This window comes from Gopherus evgoodei, chromosome 7 (genome assembly GCF_007399415.2).
Source record: "Gopherus evgoodei ecotype Sinaloan lineage chromosome 7, rGopEvg1_v1.p, whole genome shotgun sequence".
Lineage (NCBI taxonomy): Eukaryota > Metazoa > Chordata > Testudines > Testudinidae > Gopherus > Gopherus evgoodei.
Genome location: NC_044328.1, coordinates 28,561,452 through 28,579,799, shown reverse-complemented (window position 1 = coordinate 28,579,799; position 18,348 = coordinate 28,561,452). Strand labels below are relative to the sequence as shown.

Sequence of the window (18,348 nt, the reverse complement as noted above, 5' to 3'; positions counted from 1 at the left end):
ACTGAGATCTATAATTAGCACAGTTACTGCTGAATCTGCTTTTAGTCCTTTATCTAGATCATGAGATATTTCCCCTCCCACTGAAACCTACAGAATTTCATATACCCGCTATTTAGCCTCCACTTTGTTGTTAGGGAAGGCAATTGGTATAGCACATCATTTAGAGCACGGATCAAAAGGATTAATCCCTCTGGGCCCAGAAGGAAGATATTTTTTAAGAGATATTCTTGATTTATTCCTAGTCTGGCTGGAGCCTAAGAGGCTTAATTGTTTAAAAACCAGTGCAAAGTGGTCAACTGAGAATACTGTATCCCTAAGATTCATTCTGAAGCCTCAGAACTGAAATCTTAGGATTCTCCCTTTCATGGAGAAGGGCAGGCTGAAGATGCTTCCTGGATTATTAGCATTAAAGGGGTGCTGAAGTGCATACCCATCACTGAGACCAGTTAGAAAAGTTACTGAGTGGTTTCTTCTCTCTTGTGCTGCTCCAAATATCTTCCTCATTGAAAACAGCATACCAAAGGGATCACCTGTTCTGTTGTAAGACTGCCTGCTCCTTTCCCCCAGAAGTTTACTTTTGAGGGATATTTTCCATCCATCATTCAGCTGATGAACAACTACTGAGTAAACTCTTAGCCTTGCCAAATCCATTTAGTCCAGATCTCCCTCCGCCTTGTAAGGGATGGGAAGGAGGCCCCAGCACAAAGCTCAGAGGCTTATTCAATTCTTGCTTCTTCCTACAACTCTGACTGGGGTGAAGTAAAACCACCCAACCATTTCCTGCAAGTCCCAGCTGAAATAAAAAGAGTATCGTGCTCACCTAGAGACCAGAAGAGAGTGAGAAGTTTTCCCTCCAGGCAGTTCTCTCTTCCCCTTTCAGCAACAAGATTCCCTAGACTGAGCTTCTCAAACAGAAATAAAAAGGGTGGGGGAGGGAAAAATCCTTATCAAAGGAAAACTTCGGGGGATGGGGTGGGAGCATGTGCGCAGAAAGAACAAATATGTCAAGAGCTATTGTTAGAAGTGGCCAGAGGAAGATCTAAACAGAAGATGGAAGCATCATGAATTTATTGCATTGCCTCAGCAGCCTTACTAGCCATGAACACCATGTTTTTGGAACAGTCTCCAAATATCAATGCAGCAATCTGCAGCCTGCTTGGAAGGGCTGGTAGATATACCTTCATAAGCATTAACTCATCATCTTGACTAGTTATTTATGAAATATAGTTTCACAGGTTTTTTTATTCTTTGAAAAAGGTTCACTTTACAATAAAAAGCAAAGAGGAACTGAGGCTTCTCAGACCCCCATGCTTGCACCCCAGCACATCATGTTGTTCTGGACCTAGAAGAAGGCACACTTCCCAGTAAATTGGCCAGGTATGTAGATGTAACAGGTTATCTTACTCACGAGTCAAACAAATAACATCACTACACTTCATTCCCCTCAACTAGGTAGTTTACACAGGAAACAGACTTAGTATTTAGCACAATCCAACGTGCACTAAGGGAACTGTTAAACCACTTGGAAGAGTTCATTCCTTCAGAATAGTAATGAACTTTTCGAAAAGTTCAGTAAAAAAAGATACTGGTCCTCCATTCTGGAAAAATACATGAGTGACTAGCGACCAGACAGACAGTTACTAGACTAATTCAAGGCAACTGACAGCATCTGTGCCGGAAAGGCTCCGGGCTAAGCTGCCAGAGAGAATTTATTACTCTTTTGCCCTAGTGATGATGACCCATTATGTTCACTTACATAGGCCACATATCATACCAGACGAAGAAACTGCATGGGGGACTTCAGTATCTTCCCACATTTGTTATTTAATTCAGAACTTGAAGAGTTTCCCCTTACCACAAGCCTACCTGTCACAGGGTAGCATTGGCCCTTTAAACAAGGAAGAGGTCAGTGCACTTGTGACTGCCAGCTAAGCTCCAGCTTGGGTGTAAGGCAGTACCTGGGCCCTGTGGGCAGGGGCTGGGCTAGTTAGGCCTGAGAATCTGTTAGGAGAGGGGAAAAGAGCACAGACAGGAGGCTCTCACTGCCTGTTCCCTGGGAGATCGGCAGAAGTCAAGAGGCCGAGACAGTGGAGAAAGACTCCAGAGCAAGAGGAAGGCCCAGGGAGGACCCCTATGGCCTGCACAAAGGGCAGAGTGCCAGGAGAGATGCAAGACCTTTACAAAGCAGATTTTGTTTATGTTCTTGCTTCATTTGAAGCTTTAGAACTCTAATAGGAGACTCCAGAAGGAAGCTGGAGAGCCCCCCTATCTGAAGCGAACAACTGAGAGTGATGAATAAAGTAGAACAGGGGTCAGCAACCTTTCACAAGTGCTGTGCTGAGTTTTCATTTACTCAATCGCATGCCAGTAATACATTTTAATGTTTTTAGAGGTTCTCTTTCTATAACTAAACTATTGTTGTATGTAAAGCAAATAAGGTTTTTAAAAACGTTTAAGAAGCGTCATTTAAAATTAAATTAAAATGCAGAGCTCCCCAGGACTGGTGGCCAGGACCTAGGCAGTGTGACTGCCACTGAAAAATCAGCTCATATGCTGCCTTTGGCACACGTGCCATAGGTTGCCTACCCCTGGCCTAGAGTCATAGAAGATGGCAGAGCCAGAACATTTAGCGTTATGGTATTGAACTTTATTTTGTTATTTGAGGGGGTCCACCTTAATAACTTAACCCACTGCATATCCCATTCCGTGTTGGAGAAGTATTCTTGAGAAATCCTGAGAAGGGTGGGGTGCCTGCAGGGTCCCAGGATGGGGTACGCTAAGATGCCAACCTACGACACTGTTATTCAGAACACTCTAATGGTCTGACAAGAAAATCACGGAAGAGAGCAGCAGCGTGAGAGTGATGGGATTATTTAACGTTTCACTGCTGCCAGAGCAGAATTCCATACTGCTGCCAGCTAAGACCTCTGCAGACGTGGAAAGATAATTTCCATTGGTTAAAAGGCTAGTTATTTTTGTTTTGTTTTATTTTGTAAAAGCATAAATTCTCCAGAAATTGATAGCTGAAGCTCCACTCTGACTTACTATGCGAAGTGTCTTATGACTTGATTGTGGGAATGATTTTTCAAGCATCAAGAATGAGAAACAGAGATCTACGTAACAAGTTAATGCAACAATAGATTAAAGTATGTTTTCATAGGAAAAGCTCATATACACACACTTAAAACTGAAAGGTGCAAAATGAAGGCACACGTTGAAAGTCGAAATATAAGTGGCACATTCTAATCTACTTTTTATTACTGGCTTCTTTTTGTTGTTTAAAAACAACAAACAAAAAAAACAGGTACCAGATCAGTCACTCTGGTTTTAGGGATTGATGCAGGCAGGCATTGTCCCTTAATGATATTAGTAATCCTGTCACAATGTCAGTTATGGGCACTTGTGTGGAAAAGACAAAGAAGGAGATTAGGAGACTTGCAAACAGCCATTGCCTAATGAAACAAACAAACAAACAAACAAAAAATCTTTAAATCATTCTGTTCCAATACATGCCAAGTTAAAAACTGGCAATTAAAGAAATCTTGCATCAATGTTAAAAATAACCACAAAAAACAAACAAACAACCAGACTACTATCAATGTGCCACACAAGTGTGGAAATTATCTATGCATTTCTGTACTAAACTCCATCCCTTCACAATCAAGTCCCATGTGACAGCACCTGGAGTAGGCTTAACATTTCTATTTTTAATACCACATATCCAAATCTCTTCTCTTCTTCCCCAACAGATAGCAAGCAAAGTATCCACAGAGTTGGTTCTAGAGTGGTAAATAAATAAATAAATAAAATATAAAAAAGTTATTTATGTATCAGAGGGGTTGCTGTGTTAGTCTGGATCTGTAAAAGCAGCAGAGTCCTGTGGCACCTTATAGACTAACAGACGTTTTGGAGCATGAGCTTTCGTGGGTGAATGCATCTGACGAAGTGGGTATTCACCCACTAAAGCTCATGCTCCAAAATGTCTGTTAGTCTATAAGGTGCCACAGGACTCTTTGCTGCTTTTAAAGTTATTTATATTGCTCACTTGTACAGCATTCACTTTGAGGTGTGACTTGACAAGTGTTTTTAGTGCAATATTTAAGCAGACACCTGGAAAGTAAGAGGCATAAAAATGAGTATTTGACCCTTACTGCAGGGCGCTCATAGATAATAGGACTCCTTTTGGAATGGCCTCATCTCTCTTATTTTCCAAGGCCACTCAACACAAGTCCCACCTCAAAACATAGTTCTGCAGCAATTTCTGTACCTGGGATCCCATAATACAGCTCACTTCACTTGCTGCAATCATTACACAAGTGAAAACAAACAAAACTAAATGAGGTTTCTCTCTCCATCTTACATATCTGGTATCTGCACTTGGATTTTAATGTAAATGTCTAAAGGAAAGTCTGCAGAAATTTGACTTGTGCAATTTACAGCTGTCACAAACTTTGCCAACTAAATTTATAAATTCCTTGAACTGCTGTCTCAAACTGATTACCAGAATCCTCATTAAACAAAACTCTTGGTTATCTGGAGAATGGATACATTTGCCCTCCCTCCCTGCAGCAAGGTTTGCAGAATCTGAGTGACAGTCAGAACATCAGAACTCAGCAGAAGAGTTGTAGAGTATGTTGGTCCTACAGAATTGATCACACTCTTAAGCATCGAGCTCGTCTGCTGGCTCAGTTTACAAACTGCACTGGCCAACTATACAGTTAATTCCTACTCTGCACTCATTGGCTTGCTGAGCAAGCCACGGTCTCCGACAGCTTCTCCAGCAGACCTTGTCAGCACCCTTATCCAGACCGAACTGGCTAAAGTTCCCAAGGCACAGGAGTCCTTGCACAGCTAGCTGGCCTCTAGTTGACAAACTTTGCTGGCAACACTTTGCCAGCTCTTTTCTCTGTAGCTTTGCAAATTCACCAGCTCCAAATGGTGCCATTATCTGCTTAGTCTGGAGTAAAAACAGCTTGCTGCATGTCCTAGGAGCATCATTAAGCCTTTCAGTTTTATAATCTCCTTCAGCAGCTGAACTTGTAAATTCTTGTAAGCAGATAGCTCCAGTTTGCTAACAGTGCCCCTCTGAGCACTTGGAGCATGCAACCCACTTGAATATTCTACAGCAGGGGCTCAAAACTTTTCCACAGCATGAGCCACAAGTTAGGAGGGCAAGTGGCCCATAGACAGGACCATCTCAATATTTGCAATCACAGAGCCAATGTCCTGTCCATCTGCACGCTCTCTCCCCCTCCGCTGGAAACACGAGACCCAACAAGCACTCCGCAACTAGCCAGCTCTACAGATCAGAGTTTGGAAACCCACAGCACACAGGCAGCCCTGCAATCTCAGACATTTGTAATGTATTTTGAGGCTCTCCCCTGCCTCAGATTTAGCTACATACATATGCTGACTAAACTGTTCACATATGAAGTTTGATGTTTCAGATCAGCTGTTTGAGTTGGTAAGAGAGGAAGCCTAGCAAGTTTCAGCCCAGAAAAGGTAAATGTTTCAGAAAGTTATTTCACACGAAAACAGCAAGTATTTGTACAACCTTAACTACACAGTTAGCCTCACCACCACCACAGTTTCCAGTCACACAGCAGGGCTGTGTATGCTCCGGTCACAGGATGGCTGGCCCCAGTAAGTGAAGTAGGTCCAGGGCCCCTGTCCCAGAACAGGTGCTACCAATTAAGAGGGTGGGGCAGCACCAGGAAGCTTTACAACAGGTCTGCACAACATGCGGCTCACGTGGGCTCACTGTGCAGACCATGGGCAAGCAGTGGGGTGAGGCTGGTGGGTTTGCCCCCTGCCCAGGGGTGGGAGGACCTCAAAGCCCTGCGTGTGCCACGCTCCAACTGCCCTAACAGCCAGAACCACACGGGTCTGTCTCCCGTTCCCCCTGCCTGGTGTACAGCAGATGCGTCACTTCCAGGGCCCGCTGAGGCGGGAAGCGCTGGGCACAAGGCAGAGCCAGTAAGTGCGGCCTCAGTAGTGATTAGGGTGGGTTTGAACTGTCTGTGGGCAGCCAGGAAATCCCCGGAGGTGTGTGTTGCACCTACCCTGCCCCGACTGCTGCCCCTTTCCCTGGTCCAGGGACCTTCCCTCTCCCCAGCCCCTATCACACTATCACCTCCCTGCGGCCCCAGTGATTGTGTGTTGGACAGTCACATCCAATCCCTTCACACTGTTCCCCTTTTCCCCCTCCCCTTATTTCATTGGGGGGGACGTGCCGAGTGGGCAGGCACTGGCGGCAAGGCTTTATACTTGGGGGTAAGGAGGAGGTGAGTGGCAAGTTAGTGGCTGGAGGGGGGTTGTTTCCATGGGGCCAGGTGGCACTGGGGCAGGAAATGTTTTTGGGGGGGGGCTGGGTGGCGCTAGGGCCCCCAAGCCAAAGAGCCAGGGCTGAAGTTAGGATCAGCAGCAGAGGGAATTACCTGCTAGCTATAAGCAAGAGAGCCGGAGCCACGGGCCAGACAAGGGCAAAGGCAGGATAGCTGCTGAGCAGCTTACCCCGATATCTCCAGGGCCAGAGAGCTGGATCCAGGAGAAATGTGAGAGGCCCAGGGAGAATGAGGGATGCTCCCAGCAGAGAGGCTGCAGGGGCTCCCTGGGGAAGACACGGCTTGCACTCCAGGTGGAAGGACTGGGGTGGCTGCCTTGGTACAAGGAAAAGAGAGGAGTGTACTGGAAGGGGCATGAAGGACCCTGGAGCTGTATGTTGCATGTGCTGTTTGGACTATGCTAGGGGAATTCTGGACTATGGTATTGAGACTTGTTTTGTTATGATTTATGCGCACAAGACTTTGGCCATAAATGAACTACACAAGGGCTACATTTATCTTGGGAAGAGGCTTTGGACTGTTTTTGGGGTATCTAAAGGAGGGAAACTAAAACAGGTGAGCTATAGAAGGCAGCTTCAGTCAAAGTGGCCCTAGGACTGTCCCTTTTCCAGTCCTTTTTCTTATTTTGCCAGGAATGCAGAGAATACGCACACAAAGCTGGAAAACCTCTTTTGAAAATGAAATTGTAACCCAGTTTTACATTATTAGAACTTACTACATGGAATCTATGTATTGTGGTTCAATTTTGCAATACGTAGAGCCAGTCATCACAAAAAAAGGTTATATTAAGCGGATAGCAATAGAGTTAACTTATAAAATGCCACAATAAGTTTTAAAGTTTTGTAGCATCGGGGCCATACAAAAATATTACCAGTAGAAAGAGATATAGGCAAGAATAAGGTCAAGGTAAGAGCTGCATTTCTTGGTGTGAAACGCCAAAGGAACATCAGTACTATAAAGCCATTTAATGCAGACATTTAGAGATATTGTATGTGAAAGTGTCTGTCTTGCCCCACAAAAAGCTCTAGGATACAAGCCAAAAAAACAAAAACCCTGGTAAGATACGGCTCATGAGACCCACTAAAGTGAATTGTTAACAGAGGCTTCTGATAAATTTGGAGCAGTTTTTCCTAAATGTGTTCACAGTCTGTGAGCAAGACCCTCACTGCTCTGACCTCTTTTTTGCTGCATACGAGGCCAGAGTTTAGAAGGGGCTCTAAAATCTCTTTCTATAGCTGGGGGCGGCTGCTGTGGGACAGCCCCGAAGTATGACAACCATAATACTGCTTCCTGAGGATCCCCTTACATACCCTGGCACAGGTGAGGCAACAGCATATAGTGCTGCTGAGTTTCTGTGCATCACTGAAGGAGATACAGCAGACTTCTAGGGTTGCTCTAACTTAGCCAGGCCCCTGGGGTTGTCTACAGTACACCAAAGACCTTTCTAGACTCCAGGACCATATGAGTGCCAAGGTAGCTGAATTTTGACTTCCATACTGCACCTGTTAGAAGCACAAAGAACATCACCCAATGCTTTTGGGCAGCCTTTTACCATTGAAATTTGCCTAATATGGGCTATATCGTGCACAGGTTTGGCAGTTAACATTTAAAAACAAACCTGGATATGCTAACAAACCCATTTATGGTGTGAAAGCTGTAGAAAGCTCTTGGGGTACTTGGCATTAGGGAAGGGTATAGAAGAGAAGCCACTCTGCTCAGGGAGTTTCAGGTTTCTGAAACTTCGAGCCTAAACTCTCTATATTAATCATAAAAGCCAAGCAGAGAGCAAAGAGTGCAAGAAGAATATTTCCTTATGTTTATGAAACAGTTCACAGCTACAGACCAGAGCTCAACACACACTGCCTCAGTCACTGCAACTAGAACACGCATCTATATTTGCCTATAGATCAATCCCAATTCTAGTTTACACTGCTAAAGCTTGCAACATAAGATAACTCCCCTCCATAAACTTCAGTAAATGTTTCTCATGAACGTGTGGTCAGCATGTGAATCAGTCAAGGTAGCAAAGAAAACACACACAAAACCTCAGACAACCAGCCAAAAACCAATCTCATCCTCAAATCATGAGTGACTCATAGGTAGGTCAAAATCTCATCTGGGTTGACATCCCTCAAACTCTGAGCTATAGAGTTGACCTGAGCAGTCTCTGGCCTCCATGTTTCCAGATGACTATAGAATTTTAACTCTCACACTCACTTGATGAGCTGGCCACCCATTTCATAACCCATAGAGTTGATCTCTAAGGCAGTTTGTTCTAAAATGTTTGGCCCTTTCTGGTACATGCTCCTACAATCCTACTGCAGATGCACTGCTAGACTTGCCAAGTGTTCAGTGTTTGAATCCACAGCGGAGTGTCTATAGTCCTTGGCAACTAGCAGAGCTGTTTAGACAGAGAGAGAGTTGGACACACTGCTTGGTGGCTCCCTAATAGGGTACAAGGCAGACTGCTACTTCCTCCCCTCTTATGGACTCCACTAGTACAAGATTGTTCTCTGTCTGTTACCCACTGCTCTACAGTCAGGAGCTGTGCTCCCATAAGCACTGACCCCACCTCCTTTAAAAGCAGCCATGAGCTATCAGTGGAGGGCAACTAGGAATAGGTAGGATTCCTCTTCTGCAGGGATAGTTACCCTGCAGCTGGGAGTGTGGCCCCCAGCGTGGGAAGACACACTAGCTCTGCTTGAGCTAGAGTGCTAACAAACAGCAGTGTAACTGGGGATAGCACAGGTGGCAGCACAAGCTAACCGCCTACGTACGTACATAGGGGGTCTGCGCTAGTTTGTACTCAGGTGGCCAGCCTGAGCCACCACTTGTGCTACTCCCAGTTACACCAGTGTTAATATGCTAGCGTGTGTCTGTCAACCCGAGCTGGGAAGCACACTCCCACTTCAAGTGTAGATATACCCCAGGAGAGAATGGGGGTCCTAAAATTCACCCTCCCACCCCCGAATACATGGAGAACGCAGAGAGGAAGGAAGGGCATAGAATCTCCCCTCAAAGACAGTGCGGGGGAGGACAATGCACTTCCTCTTTGCAGCTTCCACTCTTGGGGCGAGGCAATTAGGCCGAAGCCTTTTCCAGGCAAGAAGCTGAGGACAGAGAATGGCAGGAAGGGATCTGAATAAATATACAAATGTTTGGATGTTATGTCAAATTCAAAAAAAATTGAGGTTCTAATATTAAGGTGGTCACACTACCTAAAATTCATTGTAATTCACAAACAGGATAGCAGCACGAAAAAGAGAGATAATGAGGAGACCCACATACCACAACAACTTAAAGATATATTGGAACTTTTTACTGTTGTGATAAAACATGTTTACTGTTCAATGGATCAATATTCCATGAATTTGCTTGGTGTAAAATCTGAGTTAAGAAAGAGAAATATGCTACATGCATTTGTAAAATTAAGTTACATGAAACATGTTTATCTAGGTACATATAGGCTGCACCCCTCTCCCTCAATCACTGATATATCTTCAGCGGTTTTGTTTCTGACGTTAAAGGAAGTCAGTCTTGCTGAAGACCCATTTTCCCCATTAATATCTATGATAGGTGATTTCCTAAGTGCCTTCCACACCAGTGTGGAACTCCTACACGAGGGAAGGGGGAGAATACAGAATGATTTTCATAAGCCAAGTCAATAAATATAACTTGGTTACATCCTTGGAACCTGATCTGGTTTTGCTCAAATCTGAAAATGGCAGAACCACCAATTTCTGTACGCTTGCTTAAAAGTTAGCTGTGCCAAAAGCAGTAATAGTGCAACTTCTGCCCCATTTGAGACTTCAGCAAGTGAATACAGGCTTGCCTTTGCTCTAGACCGGAGTCTCAAACTCAGATGACCATAAGGACCACATGAGGACTAGTGCATTGACCCGAGGGCCTCATCACCGACACACACCCCTCGCTGCCTCTTCACTCGTTCCATTAGGCCCTGCCTCTTCCCACCCCTTCCCCAAAGTCCCCATCCCAACGCTGCCCCAGGGGGTGCAGAAAGGATGCAGCAGGGGCTCAGGGCAGGGAGTGCAGGAAGGGTGCGGGAAGCAGCAGGGGGCTCAGGGCAGGGAGTTGGGTGCAGGAGGGGTGTGGCAGGAAGTTGGGGTGCAGGAGGGGTTCAGGGTGCGAACTCCAGCCCAGCGCCGCTTACCTAGAGTGGCTCCAGGGTGGTAGCAGTGTGCACCGGGGCCAGGGCAGGCTCCCTGCTTGCCTGCCTGCCCTGGCCCTGCGCCACTCTGTTCCAGGAAGCAGCTGGAATCATGTCCCTGCAGCCCCTGGGGGACGGGGACGTGGAGGGGCTCAGGGTTCCATGCGTATGCTACTCTTGCCGCTCCTCCAGGTACCTCCCATTGGCCGCGGTTCTCTGTTCCTGGCCAATGGGAGCTGCGGGGGGCGGTGCCTGGAAGGAGGCAATGCAGCAGCCCTCTGCCTCCTTCCCCGTCCCCCCCCAGACCGAAGGGGCATGCTGCCAGATGCTTCAGAGAGCAGCATGGGGCTCACAGCGCCACAGGGGGCAATCCCGCAAGTAAGCAGAGGGGCCAGGGGTGGGGGGGGCAGGGAGCTTGGCAGGCCACACGCAAGAGCCCCGCAGGCTGCTGCGTATTTGAGACCCCCGCTCTAGACAAAGCCAGATCCATATTATGTGTCTTTCACAGACTACAGTTAGAGGTAACCATCTTCCCACACTTTTATCCCCACCCTACCCCAAGGACGTCTGCCTTTAAAAGCAATTCCAACAGAAGACTTGACTGCATTTTGGCTCCCACCCCTCATTAAGCAGTTCCATTTACAACATGACCCTTGCTAAAATACCCTGCACTGGCCTCCAAGCAGGCGTACTGTAAATAGGGATTTAGATTTAAGGTTAAATATCCTCCTCTATTCTGACACTCCCATTATTTTCAGGACTTTAACTAATTTTCAGTAGCAACTACAAAGACCTTTAATCTTAAAAGCAAAATCAGCAAAGTTGGTCTGAGTTTTAATGGTTACCAAAACAAACATACCACTGAAATAAGAGTCTGCATATTACAAGCATTTAGTTACAGTGCAGACATTTATGAAGCCACCAGTTCTCAAACAGCAAGTTATGCTTATATATTAAAGACAGCTGCAAAGAGGCAGGGGAACATGTTTAGTGGGAGATTTTTTCTTAACTATCTGCTGAATCCAGAGTGTCTTATGAAATTGGATTCTACAGGTTACTACTCTGCCTTGACCCGTTGCCATATTTTTATTGGCTATTTAATGACAAGGTTTTAACTCTCTGCCCACAAAGTACATTTTGCAGGGAAAGCAAAAAGCAGGGCTAATTACCCTTGCCAACTGGAAGTTTTGTTTTGTAATAGTTGGTCAAATAATTTATTCAGATATGGTTAGCATTATTTGATCAGCTCTAGTTTTAAGTGACTCCACATGTATTCAGCATATTTTGCATTTGTAGATTCTATCCTGAGGTCTCCAGTAACTGCCCCACGTGTTCTCCATCCCCTGTAAGCCAGAAGCCACCTAAGATATTTGAGAAGGTTAACAGTAGAACACTTCTGACAGGTGAGTGACTGTTTTATTTATTGATCTAGTTATTTTAATTGTATACATACATGTTATTTGCCAGAGAGGTTGCCATGCATTAGTCTGTATCCACATAAACAACGAGAAGTCCAGTGGCACCTTGAAGACTAACAGATTTATTTGGGCGTAAGCTTTCGTGGCTAAAAACCCCACTTCTTCAGATGGGGTTTTTAACCTATGAAAGCTTATGCCCAAATAAATCTGTTAGTCTTTAAGGTGCCACCAGACTCCTTGTTATAAATGTTACATGGTTCTATTGGATTTTGTTGGACTTTGTTTGTAAACAGATCTCCCCTTACTCAACTATGAATGAGCCCATTTTTGCAATGGCACAAAGTATGTTATTACAAGTATGGCTACGTAATCTTGTTAATTACAGTATCAGAGACAAAAGACTGTCACCTCTGAACTTCCTAAAAAACAAACAAACAAACACACACTGTTTTACAACACACATTGTTCCTAGAATGACTGATTGCAACAGTAACTGAGTCACTGTGATAGAGCAACTAAAAGGAAAAAGTAGTCAGTTACCAAGAAGTGGTGGGAAAACTTCTTTTATGTCTTAAGAAAATTCACAGAAAGCAATGAAACTGTGCCACTGAAGGGACAGAAAGCTAGTTTTAGACAAGGTATTCAAATAAGGTATCAACAAGTTAATTTTTATGATATGCATCAATACATAAAAGCAAGACATAATGGGAAAAAAAGGAGCCACAAACAAGAAAAATCCAGTATAGGAGCAGTACGGTGCATTAGTAGACACGTTTGTCACACTGAATATCCAAGTGATAATGACCTTAGAAGGGAAAGGGGCAGGAGATCAGACAAGTCTGGGATGTTAGATGGGGTGGGATCTAAGTTACTACAGAAAATTCTTTCCTGGGTGCTGGCTGGTGAGTCTTGCCCACATGCTCAGGGTTTAACTGATCGCCATATTCCGAGTCAGGAAGGAATTTTCCTCCAGGGAAGATTGGCAGAGGACCTGGACGTTTTTCACCCTCTGCAGCATGGGGCATGGGTCACTTGCTGGAGGATTCTCTGTACCTTGAGGTCTTTAAACCATGATTTGAGAACTTCACTAACTCAGACATAGGTTAGGGGTTTGTGACAGGAGTGGGTGGGTGAGATTCTGTGGCCTGCACTGTGCAGGAGGTCAGATTAGATGACCATAATGGTCCCTTCTGACCTTAAGTCTATGAAAGTCACCAGATGTGATGGCTGCCTCCTGGTTGGTACAGAATTATGTTATGGCACAGATAATTATTGACAACTGTTAGTATTTTCTCATGGAGACTGACAGATAATTTTAGCAGAGGACTGAAAAGGTGAATCAGATAAGACAACTGGGTAGAGAGAAGGTAAAGAAAGTTTCCAAGAATGTCTTAAGGCCTTTCTAAGCTCAATTCAGGTTTTTACCTAGGAGAAGTTAGGAATTTGCCACAATGGTACAAAGAAAGAGGGAGAAATCTGCGTCTCTCTCACATTCAGGTAAATAAGCTGGGCACATTTGATGGAGGGTGAAAGAGAAGAACTAGTACTTCTCATTAGTGCAGTTTTTGGAGATTTAACTATCCAGAATAAGTTTGCAAAAGCAAACTGTCAGCGGAATTTCCCTTCATTTTCCTCTACATCAAACCTGCCTGCCTCAGGATTATGCAAACATTTACCATTTTAGTCCCAATAGCTGAAGTATGGAGTCAAATATTGCTATAATCATGAGTAAGCTTTGTCATGCTAGAAACCTGGGGAAAACATATCATTGGCTTGTGTGTGCATTTCTTAAACTAGGCAAATGAGGGAAATAAGGGAGAAAGTGATGAACCAATACTGAGTTCTATGGGAGCCAGAGCACAAAACTAGATTTTAAGAGAGGAAAAGTTTTTCTAACAGTTAGAATTGTGATTTTGGGGGAGAGGGGGAAGGTAGTTTCTATCCTGGCTTAATCATCTTTCACTGAGGTCCCAATCTGTAAGTGTCATGGATGTGGTCATGTTTAGCATGATAGCAGGATGCTAAGAGACAAATCTTGATCTTATTCAATGTCACCAGGAGTTTTGTCATGGACTTCAATTGGAGCAGGGACAGGGCCTATAACATGCAAATTGAAATTAAAATAATAAAAGCTATTTGAATTTATGCTACATTTTGTAATTTTAAACACTGAAGACTGATCACAACAGACATGCATATTACAACTTAGCAGTGAGAGAAAAAGTCTCTCTTCTTCAGTCACATAGGAGAACCAATATTACACTTTCAGCTGTTCCCAAGAACTGACTACTATGTAGATGCCCTTCCACCTTCTCTCAGTAGTATCCAGGGTATTGTACTTTTAGGAAGTTGCCAGAGAAAAAGGAACCAAGTGTTTTGTTTTTAGCTTTAGGACAAATAGTCTGATGCGATTATTGTAGTTTAAAGTGAGACACATGGAGAAGAGAATATCTTTTGCAGAAGGAAGCAAACCTGAGTGGACTGTCAGACTTCGAAAAGAATGAAGTGGTGGAGAGAGGGCCATCGTGAGTATCTTTGATTATTAAAGCCAGTTGCTTGTATTAATGTCTACGCATTAAGTGTTTTTTCAAGGGACAGCTCACCAAAGCACCTAAGGGCCTAGGGGCCACTAGGTCTTCAGCCATAGCAGAATGAACATTAGCACATAAGTACAGTCAGTCAATAGCTATTACACCTATGTGTGGTAGGCAAGTATTACTACACCCATCTGTACTAGACGGCAAAACAAAGACAGTCAAGTCACTTACCTACAATGTCACTGTCAGAGTCAAAATAAGACTGCATGAGTCTGCTTCTCACATACCCACATTTAGAATCTCATGTTATTACACAACTGTGCCCTCATCTGTCCAGATGGTACAGTAGCTATTCACTAGCAAAGCTGGTTGGGATGTAGTATGTGGCCATCCTGAGCAACAATGCTCCATTCCCCACAGCAATAAATTGGCCCATAGTCCCCTACTATTATTAAGGGGCTGATTCCTGTGAGTCCCACTGAAGTCTATGAGAGCTGCAGGTTCTCACTCCACTGAAAAGTCACTTAAACATGGGTTTCTAGACCTCTGAATAAGAAGTCTGAGTTGCCTAAAAGATTAGGGTTAAAGACAAAACAAAGTGAAATAAGAACAGACATGACAATAAGACAAATGCAATCTGTACAAGAACGTCAGTACAGGAAGCATCAGTCCAGTATGCACTCACCTGGTATTGGAGGCAAAGTTATGTTTCAAACTGTGTTAAGAGATCTCTTATTTCTGGGGTCAGATGCTCTACTGCCTTTGCAGCTTCTGTTATAGCTTTCCGATACATCCCTTTCTTCTTACGATTAAATCTCAGTTTGAAAGATTCAGAAAAAGGAGAGAGTTTTGAAACAGATAAGAATGAGGTTGTTGGAGAACCAAACCATGATACTTTAGCTTCTCGCCAGGAAGGTTCTCCATTTTCCTTCTGGCTAAGGTTTATGTCAAGAACACGTGCCGGCCACCATGGAAAACCATGAATTTTACCCCAAACAATATCCCCCACTGAAACAGTTCTTCCATCTTCAGTGACACATTTAGAGACACTCTGTGTATGTAGTCTAAATGTTAATGGTGGCACAATTTTACGCTCATCTTTTGAAGATGAAGAAACAGATGCATCATCACCAGGTAAAAAGTCACACATTTCTGGTGATGTTACTTCTGAACTAGAGGATTTGGATTCATCTAGACTGTCATTGCTACACACTGATAAACTAGAAGAATCTGCCTTCCTTTTACGATAATTCATAAGAAAAGCCAAGTTATCATGTCCATCTTTACCTTGGGGAAATCTTTTGAAGTCATCATCTTCACCTGAACTCCCAGAAGACAACTCTGCTAAACTTCTATCTGCAGATTCATCAGTGTAAAATGCAGCAGGATTGGACTCCCTGCTACTCTGAAGGACATTTATCTCATCAATAAGTTCTGCTTTATAAATGGAAACACTCTGACCATCATTTATTCGATGAGGTTTCAGTCTGATTTTTGGAGGTGGAACATCTGCACTGGAATGCACAGGCCTAGTTAATTTCAGTTTTGGAATGGAAGCAAGTTGGCTGCTTGCCGACTTATCCATAAAACATTTGGTTTCCTGATATCGTTCAGAATCTCTGTTCACCTCTTGGTCCTCCCTTCCATTCTGCAATATCCGCTGTGGACAAAACCGTTTAACAGAGCCATGAATCCGGGAAGGAATTTTCACAACTTCACCTTTACCTTGTGGCGTGCTGTAGGATATTTTTATAACTGGAGTTCGATGCACTAATTCCCCAGAAAATTTGTCTCCCTCCCTCTTTTCTCTTTTATTCCTTTTCTCTACATAATCAGAATCACTGTGCTTTTTTTGCTCCTTGTCCTGAATGCTTAGCTTTCTCCTTGTTTTAGCATTTTGCCTGGCCTTGTTCGCTTCCTCTGGGTTCAGAGTGTTTTTACATTTTTCACAGAGCACTTGCCTGGGCCTCAGTCTAATAGTGCTCATGATGAGCCTTCCTGGGTCTCTATTTCGTGACAACCGTCTTTTTGTCCTCTTTATAGTCCTTGGTGGTGGCTGAGGAACCCATTGGTTATATGTGTGTCTTAACCATAAGGGAGGAGGAAATGGAGCTCCCTCAAAATAGGGAGGGTAAGGAGGAACACTGCCTGGTGATGGAGGTGGCAAAAGAGGAGGAACCTGTTCATCATGGTTTCCTTTGAGAGGTTTTTCACTAGAAAACTGTGACTCAGTCTCACCCTTCACAGGCTGGCTGTCTTCAGGAACCCAATTAGTGCAAGCAGCTGCAGGAGGTTCCTCTTGCTTTGGCAATGAAGGTGGTGGAAGACAGAACAACCCAGACCTATAGCAGTGTGGAAAAAAAAACATACACACACAAATCAGAACCGTTGAAAGAGGTTTCTTTGACAAAAATTAAACTTACAAAAAATGCCATTTTCTGAAAGAATATTTGCCCAATGCACTAGGAAATCAACATTTTCCCTTCATTTTGAAACAGCAGCTAATTTTATCCTGTTGAGAAAGTGTCATCTCAAAATGTATAGAGTGTATGATCTGCTTTTTGGGTGGAAAGTCCACAGTGACCTGTGCACTGAATTCTCAGCCTTATCATTGTATTACTGAAGTGAGTGCATGTTTTGTTTCTAGTCGAGCACCATTCACACAATCCAGAACAAGTACTTTACTTCTATGACAGCCACACTCAAACAGGCCAGTAATACCATGGAAAACATGATGTATAACTGCAAGTCTTTGGGACACTTAACAAATCTTTCAGTATGCTAGACTTTTGAGACTAAGTTTTCAGATTACTGTGCAACAGTTGAGCCACACGCACGTGCAATTCAGGTCGCTGAATCAGTAATTTCCCAACTTACACATTCAAGCATGAGGTTTTATAGTAGCATGCATGTTCACTCTGAGCCCTTATTCATCTACTTCTCTTGGGGAAAAAGAAAAAGAAAAAAAAGGTATGGTACTTGCTATTTCTCCAAGCTAGCCAAATCAAGCAGAAAATGTCATTTATGCAATGCCAAATTTTATCATAGAATATTACACTATTGCACACACACAGAGTATGTCATAGAGCCCTTTCTAAAGTAAGCACGAACATTTTATTTCCATAGGTTTCTTCTGAATAGTGACAGCCAGATGCACCAATAAATATGTTGCTGGACCAGACATTGTATCTGTGCTAATCTCTGAAGTCTTAGCCAAGCAAGGCCCAGTGTCACATCTGTGGGGAATGGAAAGCCAAGACAATCAGTGGAAACACTGTTTCATCACACCACCAGCTCTTTGTAGATTTTCCCCTCCCTTTCCCTACCTACATGTAGGGAGTATTCTTTGCTGCAGTAGTTCATTTCTGTTCCTTGGCCTGGCCTTCAGGATTTTCTTGCTTGTTCAGGATCAGGGTTAACAATTATGTGCCAAGGACTGTGCTTTGCACACTAAACTATCAGTTTATCTTTCTGAAGGTTTACAGCTTCAGTATGAAAAATGCTGTCAAAGAAGAGGGAATTCACCTTTCTTTGCAGTACAGCAGCAAAGATTAATGGGAGACAGATTTTCCGTGAACACACGAGTCTGACAAAATGACACTTTGCAATCTGAAATGCTACTTTGTGCTTAGGTTTTATTAAGCAAGGAGAGCATTATGTTCCACTGACCTATTACTGCCCAGTCTGTTCCTGACAGACTGAGGAATAAGTAAATTGCAAATTCTTTGTAAAATAGTCACTTCTTAAAGAAAAAAAAAAAAGGCCATAATGAGGTTCCATGTTTATTGGCTCAGTGGTTCCATATACGAAACAACATGTATTCCTTTAACAACCAATACAATGTTTTTTCTGTGGGCCTGAAAACTCAAGAGCCAAGCTGT

General features: G+C 43.7%; 1 protein-coding gene across 3 annotated transcripts in view; it reads right to left on the bottom strand.

The window, feature by feature from the left end:
* Positions 1 to 18,348, bottom strand: part of PWWP2B (PWWP domain containing 2B) — a 45,731-nt gene that overhangs the window by 10,578 nt on the left and 16,805 nt on the right. For all 3 annotated transcript variants that reach the window (XM_030570067.1, XM_030570065.1, XM_030570066.1), the window contains one exon: positions 15,153 to 16,809. In XM_030570067.1, the coding sequence (XP_030425927.1) occupies positions 15,171 to 16,809 (1,639 nt within the window). In that variant the 3' untranslated portion in view covers positions 15,153 to 15,170. The remainder of the gene's footprint in view (positions 1 to 15,152; positions 16,810 to 18,348) is intronic.